The sequence below is a fragment of the Xyrauchen texanus genome, chromosome 4, assembly GCF_025860055.1.
Source record: "Xyrauchen texanus isolate HMW12.3.18 chromosome 4, RBS_HiC_50CHRs, whole genome shotgun sequence".
In the NCBI taxonomy this organism is placed as follows: domain Eukaryota; kingdom Metazoa; phylum Chordata; class Actinopteri; order Cypriniformes; family Catostomidae; genus Xyrauchen; species Xyrauchen texanus.
Genome location: NC_068279.1, coordinates 14,828,692 through 14,851,805, shown reverse-complemented (window position 1 = coordinate 14,851,805; position 23,114 = coordinate 14,828,692). Strand labels below are relative to the sequence as shown.

Sequence of the window (23,114 nt, the reverse complement as noted above, 5' to 3'; positions counted from 1 at the left end):
AACTCCGTTACATATTTTCCAAAACAATCACTTGTTTTCCTTTAGCCAGTCTCTTAATTATTTAAAGGTGCACTCAGTAATTTTTTCCCCTTTAAAAATGTATAAACCAACATGGGTTGTGAAAACCAACAGCACCATCTACTGTAAATTAACTGTAAATGACACTCCAATACTCACAAAAGTTATAAAGACGTAATGATCCTAAAAATAAACGTATTTTTAAATATGCTAATATTGGGGGACAGACAAACCCCCATGTTGTTCGTTCATAAGGCATGTGCTTGTATGCAACGGATAATTCTCGAAAAAACCGAGGTCATGCACTTTTAGTCTCCCGGTTTCTGCCATCACAGTTCATCATCATGAGTGATTATTTTGCATAATTAATAATAGATTATTTCATTGACCAAGATTGCTTTATGCACGCCGTCTGCATCTGCTCGACCTATTGATTATTCTGCATTTTAAGAATTTGGTCATTATGCCTTCAACAATAGCAAACAAGATGCTGGTGAATTGATGAAAATTGTTATGCAATTCTTGAGATAGTTGCGATGCTATATTGATTCATCTTTATTTCTCTGAAGTATTGTAAACGATTATCTCTCTTCCTCGCTCCATAAATGTGTGCTCCGTTATCTTGTCGGCCTAAAACTTACTTTCTAATTAACAGCACAGCACACAGAAACCAACAATAGTGCGTCACAGCTGAAAATAATTAATATTGCATGAGGCATACAGTCTATAACTGTTAAGTTACCGATGTACCAAACACTTTCCAGTTGGCATTTGTTTAAGAACATTTTCACGTCAGTTTCAGCCTCATAAATCCCGAATTGTTCCTCACTTTTAACGTATAGGCTAATCGATGGAATTTATGAATATCACATACAAGTAAGCACTATAATCAAAATGTTTGCCTCAACTACTTAATATCTCTCAAACAATGATAACACACCAGCAACGACGGTCACATCTCCTATTTATGTCTATGAAAGATGAATGAGCCAATGAGACATTATATGTGTTCGACTTCATGCATATGGCGGGAACTCCGTGCCTAAACCAAGTGTTCAACCGACCGACCAACGCCCTATGGTGTTACCAACAGTGTTGCCAACTATTTTCAATGGAAAGTAGCTAAAGCCTGCTCGAAAAGTAGCTAAATGTCGCCAGATGACGTCATGCGTCATTAGCATATTAATGACGTCATCGCGTCGTATTTGCATTCTGCCTAATTTGTCGGTACTGTAGCCTACTTCAGTTTATAATAACGGTTATCTCCCCTAAACCATGCTCATACTGTTTTTATATAAGTATATAGCCGAATGTCCAGTAAAACGGTTCTCAATTACATATTTTCTGTTAGACAACGGAACGGAACGGAACTTAGCTAACGTTACATGTTTATGAGTTTGAAGAAGGTTTATTGTTGTGTTTGGATAAGTAAAATGTATAGAGTCTGTAAATATACGATCTGAAGTCGGAGAGTTCAGAAATCGAACCGGAATGAACTGATTAGTAGTGAATATAAGCGCATGCCAAGAAAAAAACGGTCAAATTAAATGTTTTGAATTAAAACAAAGGAGAAGGCAGCTGCTATGTGATCACTGATTGGTTCCTGCTAACACAGCGTGCACATGCGCAGCTCATTCATGTCTATGTCCGCTGGCGTGCAGTCAACGGAATGTGCTGCTCCTCTCAGCCGCTCACTGAACAGAGCAGACGCAGCGGGGAAGTAAGACCTCACGCTTGCAGTACTGGCGATATTTGGAATTTGGAAAGTTGCTAAGGTTTGTCCAAAAAGTCGCTAGATTTGTTGCTAGTCGCTTTTTTGAAAAAATGTCGCTAAAGGGGTCTGAAAAGTCGCTAAAAATAGCGACAAAGTCGCTATTTTGCCTTGAGCATACGCAGCTGGTGACCCACGTGACGACCTGAAGTGAAGTCAACGTCTTGAAATTAGTTTTTTTTAACTATAGGTAAGGAGCCAAGCTGTTGTTTAAATACTATAAATGGACAATACCGACACTAGATGTTGATATTATATACCTAAAACAACATTCAACCATTTTTCCTGCATCCTGCTGTACTTTCCTCAATAAGCATTCAGAGAAAGGTGTTGTAGGCCATTCTAAGTCAATCTGAGTGGTGAACTGATAGCTATAAAAAAGCTACCACCTGTCTATCATGACTTTCTCTGATCATTTTGAAAGAAACGTACATACCACATTCCATGACAAGCTCAGGCCTACATCTTAATCTTAATAAATGTTAATTTCTTCCAATTAAAAACAGTATGATTTCTTTAATTGGTGGTATTGCAGTTAAAAATTGTGTTACATATTTGGGTATACAAATAACCAAAGATAACTATAGATGCACTGCTAATTGTAACCCAGTTGTTACAAATACAATGAAACAGCTTAAATTCTGGATGCAGAGATATCTTTCTTTGAAAGGCATAGATTTGCTTGTTAAAGCAGAGGGTCTGTCTCGTCTAACTTATGCCGCTCAGTCATTGTACATTGATAAGCCCACATGTAAAGTAATCAATGGAATATTAATTACATTTTTATGGAAAAACAAATCCCGTTACTTGAAAAACTCAGTGCTACTAAATTCTCATAAAAAGGGTGGCTTAAACTTCATTGATTTCAGCTAAATAACACAATTAAAATAAACTGTTTTAATTTATTCCTTAAAAATCCCACCTCTATTAGGAATATTTTCCCTCAGCTTGCCTTCTCACAACTGGCAAAGTTTGTTCTTTTATGTAATTATGATATTCAAAAACTCCGTCAAGGTATCTAACTTTCAGCAACATGTTCTTTTGGGATGGACTCTTATTTACAAGCATAACTTTTCTCCTCATGTGTTACATATGGAACAATAGGAACAGTTTATATAATAATAAATCTTTGTTCTATAATTACTGGTTCAGTAATAGAATACTTCATGTTAGACAACTCTTTAATAACGAAGGTTTGCTTTTTAGGTATACTGAATATATCTTTCAGAATATAATATACCAGTAACTCCTAAAGAGTTTGCTACAGTTATGGATGCTATTCCATCTGGCTTACACATGATTTTCAAAAATAATACTCTCTCTTTAGGTTCATTCACTGAACCTGTAAACACACCTATTGGTGAGAAAAGTTTCACTGAAAAAAAGGAAGGAATCATAAAGTAAGAGCTCTTTCCTTGAGAACATTGTCTCTGCCCCTCCTGTAATCTCATATTGGAATGGACTCTTTGATCATTTAAATTGGAAAAATATATGGTCCATGCAAAAAAGCTTTTCCCTCACAAACAAAGTAAAAGAGATATCCATCCATCCATCCATCCATCGTCAACCGCTTATCCTGTGTACAGGGTCACGGGGGGCTGGAGCCTATCCCAGCTAACATTGGGCGAAAGGCGGGGGACACCCTGGACAGGTCGCCAGTCCATCGCAGGTAAAAGAGATATATTTAAATTAATTCATAATATTTAGAAATAAATAGATAATATTTAAAATGAAACATTCTTTTCAAATTTTTAAGTAATATTCGTGTATTTTTTATTTTTTTTATTTTGTACAATTTTAGAGTGAAAAAAAGTTAAAGAGCACCATGCAAAAGTTTAGGCACCCCAAGAGATTTGAGCTCTCAGATCATTTTTACCAAGGTCTCAGAACTTAATTAGCTTGTTAGGGCTATGGCTTGATCACAATCATCATTTGGAAAGGCCAGGTGATACAAATCTTTATATCAAAGCTTTATACATTCTCTGACTCCTCAAATCTTGTCCCAACAATCAGTAGCCATGGGCTCCTCTAAGCAGCTGCCTAGCACTCTGAAAATGTAAATAATTGATGCCCACAAAGCAGGAGAAGGCTATAAGAAGATAGCAAAGCGTTTTCAGGTAGCCATTTCCTCAGTTTGAATGTAGTTAAGAAATGGCAGTTAACAGGAATGGTGGAGTTCAAGATGAGGTCTGGAAGACCAAGAAAACTTTCAGAGAGAACTCCTCGTAGAATTGATAGAAAGGCAAATCAAACCCCTGTTTGACTGCAATAGACATTTAGCAGACTCTGAAGTAGTGGTGCATTGTTCAACTCTGCAGCAACACCTGCACAAATATGACCTTCGTGGAAGAGTCATGTGAAGAAAACCTTTCCTGCATCCCCACAACAAATTTCAGCATCAGAAGTTTTCAAATGAACATCTAAACAAGCCTGATGCATTTTAGAAACAAGTCCTGCAGACTGATGAAGTTAAAATATAACTTTTATGTTTGGAGAAAAAGGGTGCAGAATTTAATGAAAAGAACACCTCTCCAACTGTTAAGCACGGGTTGGATCGATCATGCTTGGGGCTTTTGTTGATGCCAGTGGCACAGGGGAACATTTCTCTGGTAGAGGAAAGAATGGATTAAATTAAATACCAGCAAATTCTGGAAGCAAACATCACATCATCTGTAAAAAAAGCTGAAAAGAGGATTGCTTCTACAACTGGATAATGATCCTAAACACACCTCAAAATCCACAATGGACTACCTAAAGAGGCACAAGCTGAAGGTTTTGCCATGACCCTCACAGTCCCCTGACCTAAACATCATTGAAAATCTGTGGATAGATCTGAAAAGAGCAGTGCATGCAAGACGGCCGTAGAATCTCACAGAACTAGAAGCCTTTTGCGAGGAAGAATGGGCAAAAATCCTGCAAACAAGTATTGAAAGACATTTAGCTGGCTACAAAAAGATTTTACAAGCTGTGATACTTGGTGTTTCTACATACTGACCTTGAAGGGTGCCCAGAATTTTTTCAGGCCCTTTTCCTTTTTTGTTATTGTGAAACTGTAAAAAAAAGTTAAATTGCTTAAAATATTAAAGAAATGTGTCATCTTTAACTTTATGCCTTTTGGAAATCAGGCCATCTATTGCTCTCTTCTCTATTCACAGCAACAGATATTTTGATCAGGGGTGCCCAAACCTTTGCATGCTACTATATAAGAGTGTGTGTGTGTGTGTGTGTGTGTGTGTGTGTGTGTACATACAGTATATCAGTGCTCACATGTCACATTTCTGAGGTCAGAGACCTTTTGTAACAGGTTCTAATTAGTTATGTTTTTCTGAGCTTTAGAACAAGAAAATGTTATCTAAGATTATTTTATTTAGGATATGTTATGCATGGAATCATATTATGTTTAAAAACAAGCATGCTTTTATAGCATTCTTAAAGTATGTAATGCCAGGAAATGTTACTTAAAATACTTTTTGGCTTTTCGTCTATATTTTCCTATTCCTTCAAATCTAAAAAATACCACATAGAACTGTAGTGTTAGCACGCATTGCAGGCTGTGCAGTGAATTTAGGCGGCATTAGGTCTCTGTATGCGCCTCTATTGTTTTCACACATGATCAAACACTTAACAGCACAGGCTAAATTCATTATTAAAGAGCATAACAGAGGTGAATGATTGAGCAGGAGACCACTCGTTGTCCAGGAGGATGTTTACCCTCACTTAGCATTAGTGATAAGTGAAGACACCACTGCTGTCCCACTGGGTGGAGTCAGGGTGCATTTGTTTGATAGTTGTAATGCATTGTTTAGTGTTGCCAATGGAGGACTTGATTATGGAGAGTAAACAGCACTGAACATGAATATATATATATAGAGAGAGAGCGAGAGAGAGAGGAGAGAGCAAGACAGGAAGAAAGAGAGAGAGGGGGAGACTGATGTTGATGCAAACTCTACAGGTGATACAGAGCTTCAACAAGAATTTTTGCCAATTTGTGTAAATTACCAATTATCTGCAATTGATATGTAGAATTTGTCAGCATATTATTATTAAAACAATAACTCACAGCCCCTTGAACAACATTCTAATTGCATTATTGATTCACGGCTTTTACTGTTATTTATAACAACTTAGTTTTACTGTTAAGATGATCATCACTATGATCGCATTCAAATATGAAACACTAAATCACTTTGTCACTGGACAGACCCTTTTGTACCTGCAGTCTTTATATTGAAATATAAACTAGTGTTATCTCCTATTTTTGTCATTTTATATTTTTATCATTGCATTGTAAATTGTTCACGGTGAGTATGTTTACAGAGTATTTTTACATACTACTATAAGTTTGTCTATGAGGTGTGCATTGTATTGTCTGTAATTTGCACCACAGACGTGATGAAATGACATTAGATTCCACTGTATACTTGTATATTTGAATGGCACTAAACCAAACCTGACTTGATTAACTGTGTAAATGAAATTAGGACAGAATTAATGTTAACACAGAAGACAAAACATTTAAAAATATTTTGGATCTTTGAAATACTCATTAAAAAATTATGTTTCCTTTGAGGTGAAGTTGGAGGCCAAACATCTCAGTTTGCTAAAACCACATTGAAGCAGACACAAAAGATGTTGAGAGAATGTTTTATTTTTTTTAAAAGGTCCAGATTAGTTAAACAAGTGTTTGTGAAAGGTCAAGCTGTGGACATTAGGTCTCGCAAAGGTATACGCACACACGGGATACACACTGCATGGCCGGCAGTGCCGCCCGTGGTTAGTGATATCATTATGGCAGTTTTACGTGGAGGGATTAGTACCCTCTTGCTAATGAAGAGTGACAGTGGCTCCTTGTTGCCGAAGGATACTGCCCCAGAACATTTGGAGGTGGGGTTCAATGGGGGAGGGGCGTGGTGCCCCATTCATCCCCAACTCGCCCTTGTGCCGTGCGTCATTAGTTTAGTCCGAACTCATTTCCACACTCTGTTGATGATCATTGCAGATTTTCAAACACAGTATCATAGAAGTAAATAGATGTATAATTGAAGAAATAAATATATTAGAAGATTTCTTAATATACACTTCAATATTACTGAATCATCAACTGTATGTTACAAAAGAAAAATAAATAACAGATTCTAAAACATTACAGCAGAAATATTGATGTAAAGTTTTTTGAGACATCTGTTGAGTTCTGTAGTTGTGTGTGTGTGTGTGTGTGTGTGTGTGTGTGAGCTTGTATTTATCACTTTGTGGGGACCAAATGTCCCCATAAGGATAGTAAAACCCAAAATTTTTGACCTTGTGGGGACATTTTGTCGGTCCCCATGAGGAAAACAGCTTATAAATCATACTAAATTATGTTTTTTGAAAATGTAAAAATGCAGAAAGTTTTCTGTGAGGGTTAGGTTTAGGGGTAGGGTTAGGTTTAGGGGATAGAATATAAAGTTTGTACAGTATAAAAACCATTATGTCTATGGAAAGTCCCCATAAAACATGGAAACACAACATGTGTGTGTGTGTGTGTGTGTGTGTGTGTGTGTGTGTGTGACTGCAAGCTTTGACTGAGGATTATAAAGTCTCCATAGAAAAGAGTCTTCTTAGGATGAACTTTTGGGGGAGGGGCTTCTTGATGATGGTTTTCTGGTCCACCAAGCACCAGATAAACACACACACACATGCACTGACCCACTCTGAATCCGTAAGGCTGTTGGTATCTGAGTGTTTATTGATTATTACAGACTATAGAGCTATTTCTTTCTCAAGTTCAATGAAGCTTTATTGGCATGAATATTGAAGTAGAGGGCAAAAATGTAGAGGAATGTTTCAGTTAAATAAAGCATTCATTTAAAACACGTTGACATATTTTTTACTTAAAAACATTTAATTTGTCTACAAATAGTTTTTAGTAGCTTTTTGAAGAGTACATAGAGTAAATTAATATTGGATATTTAAAATGTAAAAAACTAAAATGTCTTATGGTGTGGCACTGAAAAAAGTAATTTACCTTCTATTTCTATTAAATCACTTTAATCTTCCTCTCTCTGCTTGAGTATAATTAACTTTATGGTAACACTTTACAATAAGGTTCTATTCATTAACATTAGTTTATGCATTAGGTACATTGAACAAGCATTAAACAATATATTTTAAAGCATTTATTCATCTTTTTCAATGTCAGTTAATAAAAATACCATTGTTCATTTTTAGTTCATATTAGTTTATAGTCTATTAACCAATGTTAACATATTCAGCTTTTGATTAAAAACAAATGCACTATTATATGTTGAAATTAATATTCAACTAAATTAATACATGTAAAATGTAAATGATAAATGAAAATAAATGCTGTAAAAGTATTGTTCATTGTTAGTTCATGTTAACTAATGTTGTTAACTAATTTTAACAATTGGAACATTATTGTAAAGTGTTATAAAGTGGTATATGATTCTGCGTTGATGCTTCTCTTTTTAAAATTGTATATATTTTACTTCACATTTTCCTTAAAGTGGGAAAAACTAAAATATGCACAACTTCCTTTCATTTTGTAAATAAGACTCTAAATATAACTAAACCTGAGATAACTTCCTTGTTAAACTTTGCTTTAAGGTCACATCAAACCTTTTCAATTAAAGATTTGTTTCTGATATTGTTGAAAATATTGAATTGAAATGTTGACATCCCAAAAAACACAATTTATAAAAGTGAATGAAACTGCACTACTAAACTCAAGTATTAAGATGTACGGCTTTCAATCTCCTACCACTTCGCAATAAAGACTAATTTAGCTTAAGTGGGCTTCTTAACAATGCACTGACTAATACCATTACAAGCTAATGTCAGGGAGGTAAAAGGCCCTTAGAGAGCCATGCATATGTGTCCTAGAGTGCACTGGGGGCAGCGGCGTGTTTCCTGAATGTTGCCATTAGATTTGAGAAAATGAGCCCAGATCACTTAATTACCAATAAATCAATGCTTTGCTGGAGCGGGAAATCCAGTAAGGGTCAGAGGCTTTCCAAAGACTTCATTTTGAGTTGAGATTTGCATTTAGAGGAGAACAGGAGTTGAAGATTATCCACCTAAAACATAGAGTTCCTCAGAGATGAGACACGGGGAATTCAATGACGGCAGATGCTTTTTTTAGACTGAGTTCATATTCCGGTGCTCCAGAATGTACACATTTCTTGATGCCTAAACCATATGCTTATGTCCCAAAACTTTTCTTAAAATTGTCAGGAACTGGTTTGTTTTAAAATACTAATAGGCTGCTCTCTAAACAGTCCAAATAGTTCTGTGTTTTGTGTCATCAAATCTTCAGATATAAGGTCCGAAGATATGAGGCCTCTGACTCCACAGGGTCACAATAATAATAATAATAATAATAATTTTACCCCAGCAATGAGACTATTAGAGGGCAAAGAGGGTTAGATTATTTTCCTCTCAGCAGCACTGTTAATAAGACTGGTTTTATCATGATAAACAATTTTTCCCTAAAGAACTTTCCAGTCATTCCAGTAATAGATCTGTCTCTTCCTCTCTGTTTCTCTGTGACAGGTCAAACTCTTACATGAGGTGTGAAACTACAGCTCTGAGGCACACAAACACATATTCTGCTAAACTGTTATTATGCATCTATGCATACACATAGAGGGAAAGTGGGGTAGGATGTGTTAATATAGAAAACTGTGCACAACATTTGTAATTTGACCATTCATTCAGAAAGGGACAAGTTATGGCTGGCCGCGACTGAAAAATGCATAAAAGTGGTTAAAAGTGGTGGGGTGGGGTGTCAAAGTTTATTTTCTGCATGACAGATAAAAATTTCTGGCAAAGTGAAACAGGAAAAATTAAAAAAAAGGTCAAATATTTTCCTTAAAAGTTTGCTCAGGCTCACAAAGTTGGGAAAAGTGATATTTAATATTTAAATGTAGATTTAAATGTAAACATTCCTTCATTTTTCTTTAGTCCAAAGGATCATTTTGTAAATGTACTTTTGTATTCTGACAAGCACTAAATGCTTCTAAAAATGAAAATCCAAAATTCTGAAAAATGTTTCACTACTGACAACTATTTTAGATATTTGTTCACCTCTCCGTCCCGGGTGTCACTGTATTGTTTTATTTTTTTATTAAATAATGTGTAGCAAAATAAGATTTTGGAATGGTATTATTATTATTATTAGATTTTGCAACATTATATTAATGTATTACACATTATAGAAATGGTCAGGTTCATTGATTTTGCTTGATTATATAATATTATGACCTATATAAATATGCGTGTTTTGGAAAGAGCCATACTTCTGCAATCAAGTTGGAATACAAGTAAATCATGAAGATATATTCTATCAACAACGTCAAAATCTATGAGTAAAGTACCACTTCATATCAACGTTCAGTTAAATTGGCTATAGTAAACATCAAAGTAATGTAGTCTGTAAAATTTTATTTCAGCCTCATATTCAAGCAAGTTTCAAAAAACACTTTCACAAAACACAGGAACTTTATATTTATCAGGCTAATGCAAAATGTTCAATAAATTAAACAATTGCATTACAAATCAATTTCACCAAGCACAATTCATGAGCTTAAAAAAACTATAAATAGTTTATCATAATAAATAATCTGAACATGAATTTAACAACATTAAAAGTTTCTTTAAAATTACCACATTTCACTCAGAAAAGTTTTATTGTTTGGTGTATCTATAAATAAATGTCCAGCTGATACTCCCCTCCTCCCATCTATCGCTCTCTCTCTCTCTCTCTCTCTCTCTCTCTCGCCTTGGGCCATGACAAGACAGGTACCATCAGGGCTCCCTTAATGGACTGTGACACGTGCAGTACACAGCATTCCCTTTCCTCCAGTGCCGAAGCTAGGGGGTGGACAGGGGTGGCCATGGCTACCACAGACCGAAGCCAAACCACCCGATTGGCCACTCCACTTGCAATTGCCGTTTTGGAAATTATTTTGTCTTGGGTACAATTTAGTTTTTTAGAGGTGGAACCATCTCTATACAACTGCAACACACACAGGAGATTTAACATGTGCGCACACCAAGGTCGCCGCACCTCTCCGTCCGATGATACAAAAATGCTGCCCGAACATTTCTGTGCCATGCACCACAGACTGATCGTTGGCCCCTGCCAAGCCACCCCTGTGAAAAACTCCTGGCTCTGCTCCTGCTTTCCTCATCATAATAAAAAGTAAAAATAAACAAAATAAAGGACCCCCATCCCTGTGTTGGAAATTAGGTTTAAGATAAGTAGAGTTTAATATCTGACAATATTTAGCATTTGGGTTTGTTATTGTTTGTACTTTAACAACAAATGTAAATATTATGCAGCGTATCTCTCTCTAAGGCCGTGTCCACACTAATACAGTATGTATTCGGCTGAACATTGTAACATCATAGTTTTCCAAAATATGTGGTACTAGACAGCGTTATTTAAAAAGTCTCAATTTTCAGGTGAAGGAAAACGCTGCTCAAGTGTGGATTAGAAGGACGAAATATAGCTAAATCAATGTGTTTCAACAGAAAACGTGTTAGTGTGGACATGGCCTAATCTTCACAAAAACTGACCACAGTGTAATAACCTGCCACCTTTGTTTTTTAAAGAATAACTTTTGTTTTTATCTATAGAGATATTGCCTTGGGTTTAAATGTTGCTGTTTTATCTGCTTGTATCTTGATGAGAAAAACAAATCTGTTTAGGTCTGGAAATGGTATAACAGAGATTCACACATCTTACTGGAAGCTATTTAATTACCCACAAAGCTACACAAAATCTCACATACATCATTGAAGATGCAGGGGACATGTCATTCACTGAATTCAGAATAAGAGGAAATAATAATACTTTTTATCTCTGATCTCTGAAATCTCTGATGTTTCATAAACAATAGTGAAACCCCATTAGCTTCCGCTTGCTCTACAGTGCTAGCGAACAGAATTGTTTTTCTTAGGAACACGCTTAAAAATAAAGGTCCTTCAACAGTTCTTAACAGCATCTTTCTTTTCTTACCAAGAAATACTTTTCTTTGTACTGGGTTCTTGAGTCTGCTATTTAATTCTTTTGGGATTAAAAAGTTCTTGATGATTCATTATAGGTTTTTACAGTGTTTTGGTTTGTGGGTTCTTTAAAGGCATGCTCAGCCTTCTATACAAATTAAGCTCAATCAACCGCATTTGTTCCATAATGTTGATTATAACAACAACAACAAAATGTTGACTCGTCCCTCCTTTTCATAAAACAAAAGTATTTGGGGGGGTTAAAGGTAGATATATGAAGCTTATAATTTTACAAAAGCACTTACATTATTTTTTCCGTTAAAACCTGTTTTTATTTGAGTTGTAAAGTGGTTTAAATCGTTGTTTACAGGTTTACTGCATTTTGTAAGTTAAAATAATTTGTACTCTCATATTGTTTACATTCTGTTGCTGTACTTTTGAAACAGTGTGTATTTTACAGTCTGATCACATGAAATTTACATGAGCATTGCAACATTTTTGCAAAACTGAAATTACGTGATTCTACAGATTCCAAGTTAAACGTACAGTGGAGAGCGCAAAATCCGAACTAATTAATCAGACTAGGTTTTTAAGATGAATTTTAGATGGAGGTTTTAATGAGTAAAACATGCCTCCCTAACCTAAAACATTACCCTAAAACCTAACCAACAGTATCCAAAAATATAAACGAGAGTTTAACAAAACAGACATCCTTACCGCTAACCTAACCCTAACCAATAGTGTTTAAAAATGCCAATTAAAAATGAAAATCTCATTTTCTGAAGCAACCACATAATTTTGTGTCAATTCTATAGCACTTTCACTTGCATCTTTGGCTGGAATCAAACAGGCCAATGAGTCCAAAGTCCAACATTATCAGGTGAGCTACTAAGCAAGTTTTTCATTTTGGAGTAAGTGTTTAGATGTAGGTGGTTTACAAGTGTTAAGATAAATTGTTTTTTTTGGGGGGGGGGGGTGAGTAATAGAGTGAAAAATAAGTGTTTATAAACTCATAATCACCAATCACCACAGTTGTTATAGCTATTTGAACTTTTACAGATTGGACCCATTGTAGTTTCACTGTAACCCTGAAAGAAAAGGAGGTATGAGTCGAAATAAATATTTGTGGTAATCAACATTGTCATAAATGCTGTCAACTGAACTTGTATTGAAATCAGACCTTTCCTTTAAAGCACCAATACATAGATGGAAGTATAGGAGAGTTAAAATGTACTTGTGTAAGAGTTTTCCTGTGCCATCATGCTGTTATATCATTTTTGGTTCTAATTAGAACCTTCATTTTTAAGTGTGAAGATCAGTTTATTTTGATAATAAAATAAAACATTTACATACATCTTAAAATGCCAGACTGTGTTTGGTTAATGTCTATGTAGAAAATGTGGTGCAAAATAAAATGAAATCTTGTGATTTCAGGATGTAATGAGTTATGAAGTTACGACAATTATTCACAGACTCTCTCTCATTCTCACACACACACACAGACACACACACACACTACACATACTTGCTCAGCTGCCCCCACACCAACTGCTTGGCTGTTGATTTTGGCTCAGTGGTCGATTGCAAGCTTAAAGTGAGAAATCAGTCAGCATGCAATGCGACTGGATGCCCACCTCACAGGTGTATTGTGGATACAGTTGCTGAGAGTGGTCAGGGGTGGGACCAAATGTCCCAACCATTTCTTTCGCAGAAGTAAATCTTTGGTAAGTTGTGCTGTCTGTATATGATGCCCATGTGATGTCCTCCATGCCCACCTGAGAGCCTCCATACATGCAAGGCTGCTGCTGAGCAGATTCCATACTGCAGGGGACACTATTCACAGGGGCAACCTCCGGGGAGAGCTGGTAGGTGAAGAGGTGATAGGTGGGGTCATGAGTGGGAGGTGCTTCACTGAGGGTGTGGTCACAGTCACCTGCACACACAAAAATTAAAAACTTGACTCAATAGAGCGCAACAGTGTCTGCCCACTTTTTCAGCCATCTGGGTTACAGAAGTATTTTTTCCATTCATATCTTCCATAGACTTAGATTTGCAAAATGTGAACCAAACCAACCAGCTCTGAGGTGAATCGCAACATTACAGACTTTGTTTTAAGGCAAAAAAGTATTTGAAAATCCAACAAAAAGACAAGTCTGTGTATTTACCAATTTTCATGAGGGCACAGACTACAATCATGTGAATGACATAATCAAATACAAACTATGGAACTATATAAAACTATTGATTTTAGGTTGTTAATTATATGAATAGAAACAATGTAGTTTACGTTCATTTTGAAATAGTCAGATATTCACAAATATATAAGTAGTTTGAGAATGCAGGGAGACTGACTCATTTGCGTCATTCAGAGTGCATCACGGGAGTGGCCAGATGCTCCCAGGCCCATTCGTGGGCTGTGTTGGCCGCTGTTCTCTGATTAGTGACGCTTTCCCAGCTGGAACATTGATAATGTAGTTGTTCGACTGGAATTGTGCTATTAAAGAAGATTTTTTACCCCAATTTGGAATGCCCAGTTCCCAATGCGCTCTAAATCCTCGTGGTGTAGTGACACGCCTCAATCCGCGTGGCGGAGGACGAATCTCAGATGTGTGGAGGCTTCACGCTATGCTCCGTGGCATCCACCCACAACTCATCCCATGCCCCACTGAGAGTGAGAACCACATTATAACGACCACAAGGTAGTTACCCCATGTGACTCTACCCTCCCTAGCAACCGGGCCAATTTGTTTGCTGGAGTCAATCTGCACGCTCTGGATTCGAACTCACGACTCCAGGGGTGGTAGTCAGCGTCTTTACGCGTTGAGCTTCCCATGCCCACAAAGACGATTTTTAAACAATGAAGTTGAAATAATGCAGACAGATGGCTTCAACAGAAGCAAATACCATCGATGAACCACATCAGATTTCATATAGTTTTTTTTTCTTTATAGGAAAATTAATTAATCTATTAAAGACTTTTACATCAGGAACCAGTCTGTTGGGACTCTTATAACCTTTTAAATGAAAGGGTTAGTGCACCCACAAAGGAACATTTTATCAGATACTTACACATCATATCATTCCAAGCATGCATGACCTTCTTCCACTGGATCCCTCAAATCTGAATCAATTGAAATATTGCGTGTCAACACAGGTTTGACGTCAGTGATGTAAGAGCTAATAATGATAGATATCACTGACATCAAATGTGGTACAACAAAGTGCAACATTTTAATCGAATACAAATTCAAATGAGATTTCAGAACCATGGTATAGAGGAAGATTTGTATTTGTCAGATCAGTATTTGTGTTCCCTGTCAATCGAATCTGTGAATTTTCTTGCTTGAGCAATTTTCAAATTTAGAATTAGGGTATTGGTTCTATTGTTGTATTTCTTTTGGAGCTCGACAGCTTGATTTTAGGAGCTTGACCGTCCTAGTGCTCTCTGCAGAATATTGAAGTGTTAGACTGCGTACCTGAATTGCTGGAGCAGTTGTAGCCGGGGCTGGGCTTCTGTGGCATGCTGCATTCTGACCGAGAGAGACAGTTAGGAGAGGGTGGAGCAACTCTCTGTCTGGCAGTGCTGCAGGGTACCAGTGGGTAATCCTTACTGTGGAAAGAGGCCAAAGTGGGCATCAGATGCAGTGATACCAACAGCAAAACGCCCAGCAAAGCTTGAGACATTTGAGAACGTAATGTTTAGAGAAAGATCTCAAAAGGTATGGAGGAGATTGCAGAGGCTGACTGGTATTGATGGGGTGAATCAGGTTAGTTTGAGGGGAAGAATCACTTGCACTTGGGTTCATAGATCAGGGTGTTAAGACAGAGAGCAGGGTGTGGAAAATAAGGAGGCTATGCTTTGTATTAGCAAAGTGGGGCCAAGGGGGTAAGAGATATAATTTGCACAGTATAGATCGTTTCTAATTAAATTGCTATGCTGAGGGACAATTATAGTAGCTATCTTTTCTCTACCCCCTTCCCCAATCTGACTCATTCCTCTCTCTCATTTTCGCTCTCTCTCTCTCTCTCTCTCTTGTAAACACATATACACAGACACGCACACACATTAGCCCCTCAGTGACCTTACTGTGTGGTTGTGTGTTGTGCCGCTCTACTCCTAATATTGTTACACTATAAAAATCCCTCTCTTGTATGTCACATTCAATACTGTCAACAATGCAACACAAAGCATTGACTTTGGCTCCCAAATCCTGCGAAGTCAAAAGGACAGTGTATTCTCTTTGTATCCAAAACAGCAACATTAGTTGCTAGGGGATGCAGCACACAATGACATGTGGGCACACAAAGCAGACATAAATGAATACTAAAAAACTAAACAATACATTAGGTTTTCACACACATACACACTCTTAAACTCAAAATCAACATCAATGAAATATATATCTGTGTTAGCACAAGCATGAATACATTTCAAATTTTGTGAGCCCCACCTCTGTGTACGGGACATGTGATGCAGTTCGATGTCATCATTTCCACGGAAACCTTTAGCAAAAGGATTATTCTCAATCTTCAGCTGAGTGATCTAATATATATATATATATATATATATATATATATATATATATATATATATATATATATAAATATAAAACAGAGGATTAAACACTCTGCTGTCTTTCTGCAAATCTCTCCACTTCATTTGTGATTAGAAGGGTCCTTGCTGCAACTCTTACTGTGTGATTCTGGTATGAAGTCACAGCGATGAAGGCTGTCTCGGGAAAGAAGTGAGTGCAAAAGCTTGTGTTGCTGGAGCCAAAGCTGTTCCTCTCATCTGCTTTCACTATGTGCAGTCGAGGCTGGTATTTATGCATGGAATTTAAAATGATCTGTAGCCAATAAAAAAAAAATTGTCCTTTTTAGAGTGTTACAATTTAATTAAAGAGTTAGTTCACCTAAAAATAAAATGTTGTTCCTGTATGACTTTCTACCATGGAACACAAAAGGAGTAGGAACTGACAGTCTCAGTCACCATTCACTTTCATTGTAAGAAAAAACTGCTATGAAAGTGAATGGTGATTGAGGCTATCAGTACCTAACATCCATGGAATAAAGTGACAGAATTGTAATTTTTGGGTGAACTAAAGTTTTAACAACATAAAATAAATTCAATTTGATTGCCATCATCACTGACATGTCCAAAAGGGTCCAGGTGGTTGTTGGTAAGTTTGAGTTTCTGGAAAGATACAAGCTGTCTCATCCAGTGAGCACCTGAAGCCGGTGAATCCGGGTGAACATACAGTCGGCCTGGAATTGCAGGCTCAGCTTTACTGCTGATAGACCTGCAGAATAGATAGGACATGGACGGGTTGGTCCAGTTCAAAGACACTCTGTCTGCTCCAGAGGTCTGAGATTCAAAATCAGTTAAGGTTACTGAATTGATTTGAAGAGCTTTAGTCTCTGACACAGTGGAGTTGTTTTTCTACCAACTCACAGAACAATATTGACCATCAAAGACACAAAAAAAAGTGTAAGTTGTACTTCACGTTAGGCTATATCAGTTAAGAGTTTTAATCTAATTTTTCCATTCATCCTTAATTATATTCTTTTCTCTAGGCATTTAACAAGCATGCATTGCTTTAGCTTAAATGTATTTTAATTCCGTTAAATTCATTATTGTCATTGTTATTTCATGGAATTAATTCACTTAAAACATTCAAATAAACCTCAATGAATAGTTATTTTTCGAAATGAATTAACATCTCAAAATTTTAACCTCTCTGTTTAGATATTTAATTGTTAATCAAGCTTTTCGATATTGATTTTTGTTATATGATTGCATATCTTACCATTTGTTATCTGCAAACTTATATCGGTGCTCGTCCGCTGAAATAATGTCCATAAGTAAGATATATTTCGCTTTGGGGTTTAGGCCTGTTACCTTTACCTTGTAGCAGGGAAACATTCGTCTGCAAAATATTAATGATGCGTTAATGCGTAACGAAGACAACAACAAAAACAATATGCAAATAATAGAAGAATGAATAGTCTAATAATAATAACAATAATAAAAAATAATAACAATAATAACCATGTATTTATAATGTTATTGAAATAATAGTAATATTATGCGTCATTTTCAACATTTCAGTTGCCCTACAAGACTGTCTATCCAAACCTCTTGCAGATATTCGATGCTGTATTTTATACAAGGATGCTCTTAAAGAATTGCTGCATAAATGTGCACAATAACAGAAGCAGCCTCAAACTTAGCATTTATTTATAAACATTAGGCCTAATAAACACAACAGGCTACTCGTACGACGATTTAAAGTGGCCCGAGCAGAATCCGAGAAAGTTCTGCACGTGCAATCAATGAAGTGAAAGAAGTGTCGCTCACCGGCCAGCTTTGGTGATGATCATCTCTGTTGTAAAATCATGAAATTTCGCCCACAGATCTCTCTCGTGTAAATTAACTTTGATTCCGTCCATGCCCTGCACGCGAGGGGCGGCAAAAACATGAAGTGGAAATTAATGCAGGGGTTTATCATTTCTTTCTGCAGTCTGTAGACAAATGTAAACGTGTAAGAAGTTTGCTGTTTTGTTTTTTTAAGGCTTTTACTACGGTGTCTCTTATGAATCAGTCCTTATGAATGATGAATGTGATATTAGCCGGAACGGCAGACCCCCATTCAAGCAAATAATTCCCTAAATAATTATGGCAGCTATTTAAAACAATTGTACATGTGTACATCTTGAGAATAGCTATATCACAAACATGTGTCTAAATGTTTCATAATTAAATTAAATGATTGCAAATTCCATTCTATTAATATATCACCAATACAATTTTTGTAATGAATGTATGCACTGTCTATTTGCTGTATTGCAAATAGGCTATAAGCCTCGTTTAAAAGTAAAAACATTATGCGTTGCTTTCGGGAAGAGTATACAATTAAATGTCATAAATACTGTAACAGTAACCATACTACAACTACTAGGCTACTAATAATTTTCATATTCAATTAAATCAATTATTATTTTAATTTGTTTTAATCTGAGGATTCTCCCAATATTTGTTGTCTTGCATACACGTGCACAGTCATGGCTGACCTGTTGAGAGAGCTGAGTTTGCAGCGGTGACCCGGTTCTGCACCGTCTGTGATGTTCGGAATCTTTATCCTTTTCAATATCCATCTCTGGTGAATCGCCGCCCGAACAGGACTGTTGAGATCCGAACTCTAAATTCGCCATAACTCAGTCCGAGTATTTATAACGGTGAACTAAAAGATGAGAGCAATCGAAAACGGCAGAAATATTTTCATCAGGTGAAAAAATGGGCTCTCCATGTAAAACAGAAACGATTTAAAATAATTAACATTAACAACAAGCCTGAACGCACCCTGTATAATCCACTGGATTCCTTAAATTCTAGAGTAAATTGTGGACCATTTAAAAGAAATTATTTCCCTTGATGAAATGAGCGCTTTAATTGAAAAGCTCCAAAACCGGTGTAAAACGTTTATTAAAAGATCAAAAGGCAGACTGGCTGAAAATGTCGATTTCTAGGCGCATATACTACAGCCTATATATAGCCTATCTATAAATCTAATTTGTCCTAATCTAATGAGTTAGGCCTATATTCAGTTTATTTTTAATTCCTCTTTATACACATATACGCATTGGCCTACATTAAATTATTATTATTATTATTTTTAATAATAGGCTATTAGGCCTACTTCAGGAGCATTTCGTTGGTTTTTTCGTTGCGCACATAAATTCCGAAACGTTAAACGTTATTTAAAAATCGGTCCCGCTGAAATAAATTTAAATAATCCTTGAACACAGATACAATCTCTGTAACAGAGTTCAGAACGTTTTCATTTCGTCATAATTATCAGATTTTCTTTGGTCCATTTTTCCCTCCTCTCTGACCCTTTTTTCAGATCGTGTCCTCTGTCACCTTTCTACCGTGTCTCGCTTTTCTCCCTCCATCCATTATCTGTCTCCTATCAGCGTGAGGCCTTCTGTCGTCACACTTTTTTTCATTCACACACTCATGACACGCCATGTCCAAACACTCACATTGAAATAAACACACGACGACAAAAACTCACATCAACACCAATACACATGCGCGAACACCTCCTCTCCTCCGTAAAAATGTGCTTGTTAATAATAAGTTACCAAATACAGGCTATATCCAAAAATATCGTGAGAAAAAAAAAAAAGAAACGATAGCCACTCACCTAACTGGTGCAGAATTTACAATCAGACGCGAAATTGTTCGGTAAATAATCTGCGCTTTGTCAGTCAGCATCACTGTGCACGCGGCGGAGTTAAAAGTTGACAAGGTCGAAAGGAGGAAACTAGCGAGAAAACACACTCTTCTCTCGTTGCGAGTCCGTTTGTATTTGTTTCGTAATATAAGTTAGCCTACTATTCATCTATGACAGGAATAATAACTTTGGAAATATAATTTGATCTACGAGCTTAAACCACATGCGCTCGTTCTTTGTCACTGATAAACACTACAGCACATTAGGCTACTTCAAAACAGGCTTCCATAAATAGACTAGTGGATGATAACGGGATAGCTTGCACTACGGAACCTTTGGAACATAGCTCGTTAAGATAAACTCCCGCAATCTCATGCCAAGATAAGGGCATGACACCATGGAGAGAGCGCGAGGTTAATGCTGAATTCGATGGTTCGCACCGGATCTATTTAATGCAGCACTACACGCGGCCCTCGAGCGATCTTTTGCGGCCCGCGTTATATCATCATCAGACGCTTTTATCCGAAGCGACTTACAGTGCATTTATGGGACAATCCAACTGGAGCAACCTGGAGTTAAGTGCCTTGCTGAGGGGCTCGAACCAGCAACATTCTGCTTATCAGTTCAGTGCTTCAGCCCACTACGCCACCACCAATTTGAAAGAGGGTATTCATGTTACAAATAAATAAAAAAACCACAACAAACAATATCTAAGCATGGCTGATGAAAGCGGGGGTTGGTCTGTGCGCGCGTTCATACGTCGCTCACGCGCGGTCTGTCAGTCAAATATGCGCGCTCGCAATTTCTCTTACTAAACACGGCGTGAATCTGTCCAGTCTCTTGAATACCTCATCAGAGATACAGTATGTAGGCCTACTCGTCATTACTTTTTTTTCTCATGCAGTGATGGCGTTTGTTTAGACCCTTCACGCAAATGCTTTTTAGTGATCTACGGCGGGGGGACATATCGCTCTTGTTTTTGAACAAATCTCTGGTGTAGCTTATGTGATGTTGAACACTCATGATCCTTGTTAGTTGACAATCACAGTGTAAACGTAACTGATCTAGGCCTATATAAAAAAAATCGAACTGTTACAACTCTTACGCTTTAAATAATTACTAAATAGACCCAAAATAAAAAATAATCAATTTACGCACCCTCATGCCATCCCAGATGTCTATGACTTTCTTGTCTCTGCTGAACACAAATTAAGATTTATAGAAGATAATCTCAGCCCTGTTGATCGAAACAATGCAAATTAATAGTGTTCAGAACTGAAGCTCCAAAAAGCACGTAAAGGCAGCAAAAAGTGTTTAAATCGCTGTCTTTAGAAGTGATATGATATGTGTGGGTGAGAAACAGATCAATATGTAAGTCCTTTTTTACTATAAATCTCCACTTTCACTTTCATATCTGTAGTGACATGTGGTCACTTTTTAGTTTTACTTTCACATCTGAAAGGAAAAATTTACAGTAAAAAAAAAGCCAATGACTTAAATATTGATCTGAGCTGAGATTTTCTAAATAATCATCACTTGTCTTCAGCGGCAGAAAAAAAGTTATAAACATCAGGGATGGCATGAAGGGGAGCAAACGATGAGAGAATTTCCATTTTTAGGTGAACTATCGTTCCAACATTCTTACTATAAAAAGTTTACTTTATCATAAAATTTAAGTGAGGCCCTCGAGGGTAGGGCAGCCACGACATTTCTGAAGTTGAGTAGCCCTGATTTAATATGACTTATACAATTAAAATAAATTAATATGTGCAACTGTTTTGTTCAAAGCAGGTTTCCTCCTGATTACTTCAATTATATAATGTGAATAATAATAGCCTATTAGTAATAAAACAATAGTAAAAATGGTAATATAATCAAACCAGCCCGTCTGGCTCCAACAATCATGCCACAGTCCACCACATTTTTCCCCCATTCTGATGGTTGATGTGAACATTAACTGACGCTCCTGACCCGTATCTTCATGATTTTATGCACTGCTGCCACATGATTGACTGATAAGATAATCGCAAGGATGATTATTGGTGCCAGAGGGACTGGTTTGAGTATTTCTGTAACTGCTGATCTCCTGGGATTTTCACACACAACAGTCTCTAGAATTTACTCTGAATGGTGCCAAAAGCAAAAACCGTCCAGTGGTTCTGCGGATGGAAATGCCTTGTTGATGAGAGAGGTCAACAGAGAATGGCCAGACTGGTTCAAACTGACTACGGTAACTCATATAACCGCTCTGTACAATTGTGGTGAGAAGTATAACATCTCAGAAAATGCTATTCTGAGATGCGGGTTGGCGCTGTTTTGGCGGCATGAGGGGGACCTACACAATATTAGGCAGGTGGTTTTAATGTTGTGGCTGATCGGTGTACATTTGGGCATACAAGTACATATTCAAATCCCACTTGTATCTGGGAAAATTTACGTTACATACATGAAAATGGCAATTTTTGTAGTGTTGTGACAAATATGTCGCATATAAGTATGTGACATTTTAATATAAATGAAAATCATATGTGAACATATTTTATGTGTTTTGCATATATTGACAATATTTCGCATTTCTGTATAGGTAGGCTAGATAGAAAATAGGCTAATTAAGCCAATCTCATGATGTTGTAACATTTTGTTAAAATAACGTTACGGTCAGCTACAAGTTTTATCTGGATCGAAAAAAGGGAAAATGAAAATATTAAATAATAATAAAAAGTAATCTTTTGCAAAATGCTGCATTGAGTCATTTGAGTTGTCGAACCTTTCACTCTTTAAAATAAATAAAAAAAGGATAAATTGCGCCACCTAGTGGGATCAGAGATAATCGTCATTACTGTATCCAAAACATTTCCAAGAATAATTGTGTCATTTTAGTTCGTGTACTCCTTGAGCAATTTTCACACTATGGATGAGATTCTTTAAATAATCTGGACTAACATACTGAAACTGTTATAAATGTTCTGTGCCTGCTTTATTAAGTTATTTTGTCATAAGCATCACCAACTATTAAAGGCAAATAATTAGCTAAATTAACAAACGTCTTCCTATACGAACAACATACAACAACAACAACA

At 36.7% G+C, this 23,114-nt stretch overlaps 1 protein-coding gene across 3 annotated transcripts; it reads right to left on the bottom strand.

Annotated features, from left to right (window-relative positions):
• Positions 1–9,888: 9,888 nt before the first annotated feature.
• On the bottom strand, positions 9,889–20,260 carry LOC127638783 (T-box transcription factor TBX5-like). Of its 3 annotated transcripts, none has more exons than XM_052120511.1 (10): positions 20,005–20,260; positions 18,869–19,038; positions 18,156–18,250; positions 17,605–17,724; positions 16,950–17,097; positions 16,492–16,644; positions 16,249–16,340; positions 15,274–15,407; positions 13,432–13,730; positions 9,889–12,885 (listed from the first exon to the last, which is right to left on the bottom strand). In XM_052120511.1, the coding sequence occupies exons 2-10, from the start codon at positions 19,007–19,009 to the stop codon at positions 12,814–12,816; spliced, it is 1,254 nt and encodes a 417-aa protein (XP_051976471.1). In that variant the 5' UTR covers positions 19,010–19,038; positions 20,005–20,260; the 3' UTR covers positions 9,889–12,813. The 3 variants fall into 3 exon arrangements, with proteins under 3 accessions (XP_051976471.1, XP_051976478.1, XP_051976488.1); XM_052120518.1 differs by lacking the exon at positions 20,005–20,260 and adding an exon at positions 19,158–19,974; XM_052120528.1 differs by lacking the exon at positions 20,005–20,260 and having other exon boundaries at positions 16,249–16,331; positions 18,869–19,975.
• Positions 20,261–23,114: the final 2,854 nt, after the last annotated feature.

Bases quoted from the DNA above. Each gene is read 5' to 3' on its own strand.
- LOC127638783 (XM_052120511.1), bottom strand. From the start codon at position 19,009: ATGGCGAATTTAGAGTTCGGATCTCAACAGTCCTGTTCGGGCGGCGAT. The intron at 18,251-18,868 runs GTCAGCCATGAC...CCTCGCGTGCAG, and splicing joins AAACTCAGCTCTCTCAACAG to GGCATGGACGGAATCAAAGT. The intron at 17,098-17,604 runs GTAAGATATGCA...TCTATTCTGCAG, and splicing joins AAGTTTGCAGATAACAAATG to GTCTATCAGCAGTAAAGCTG.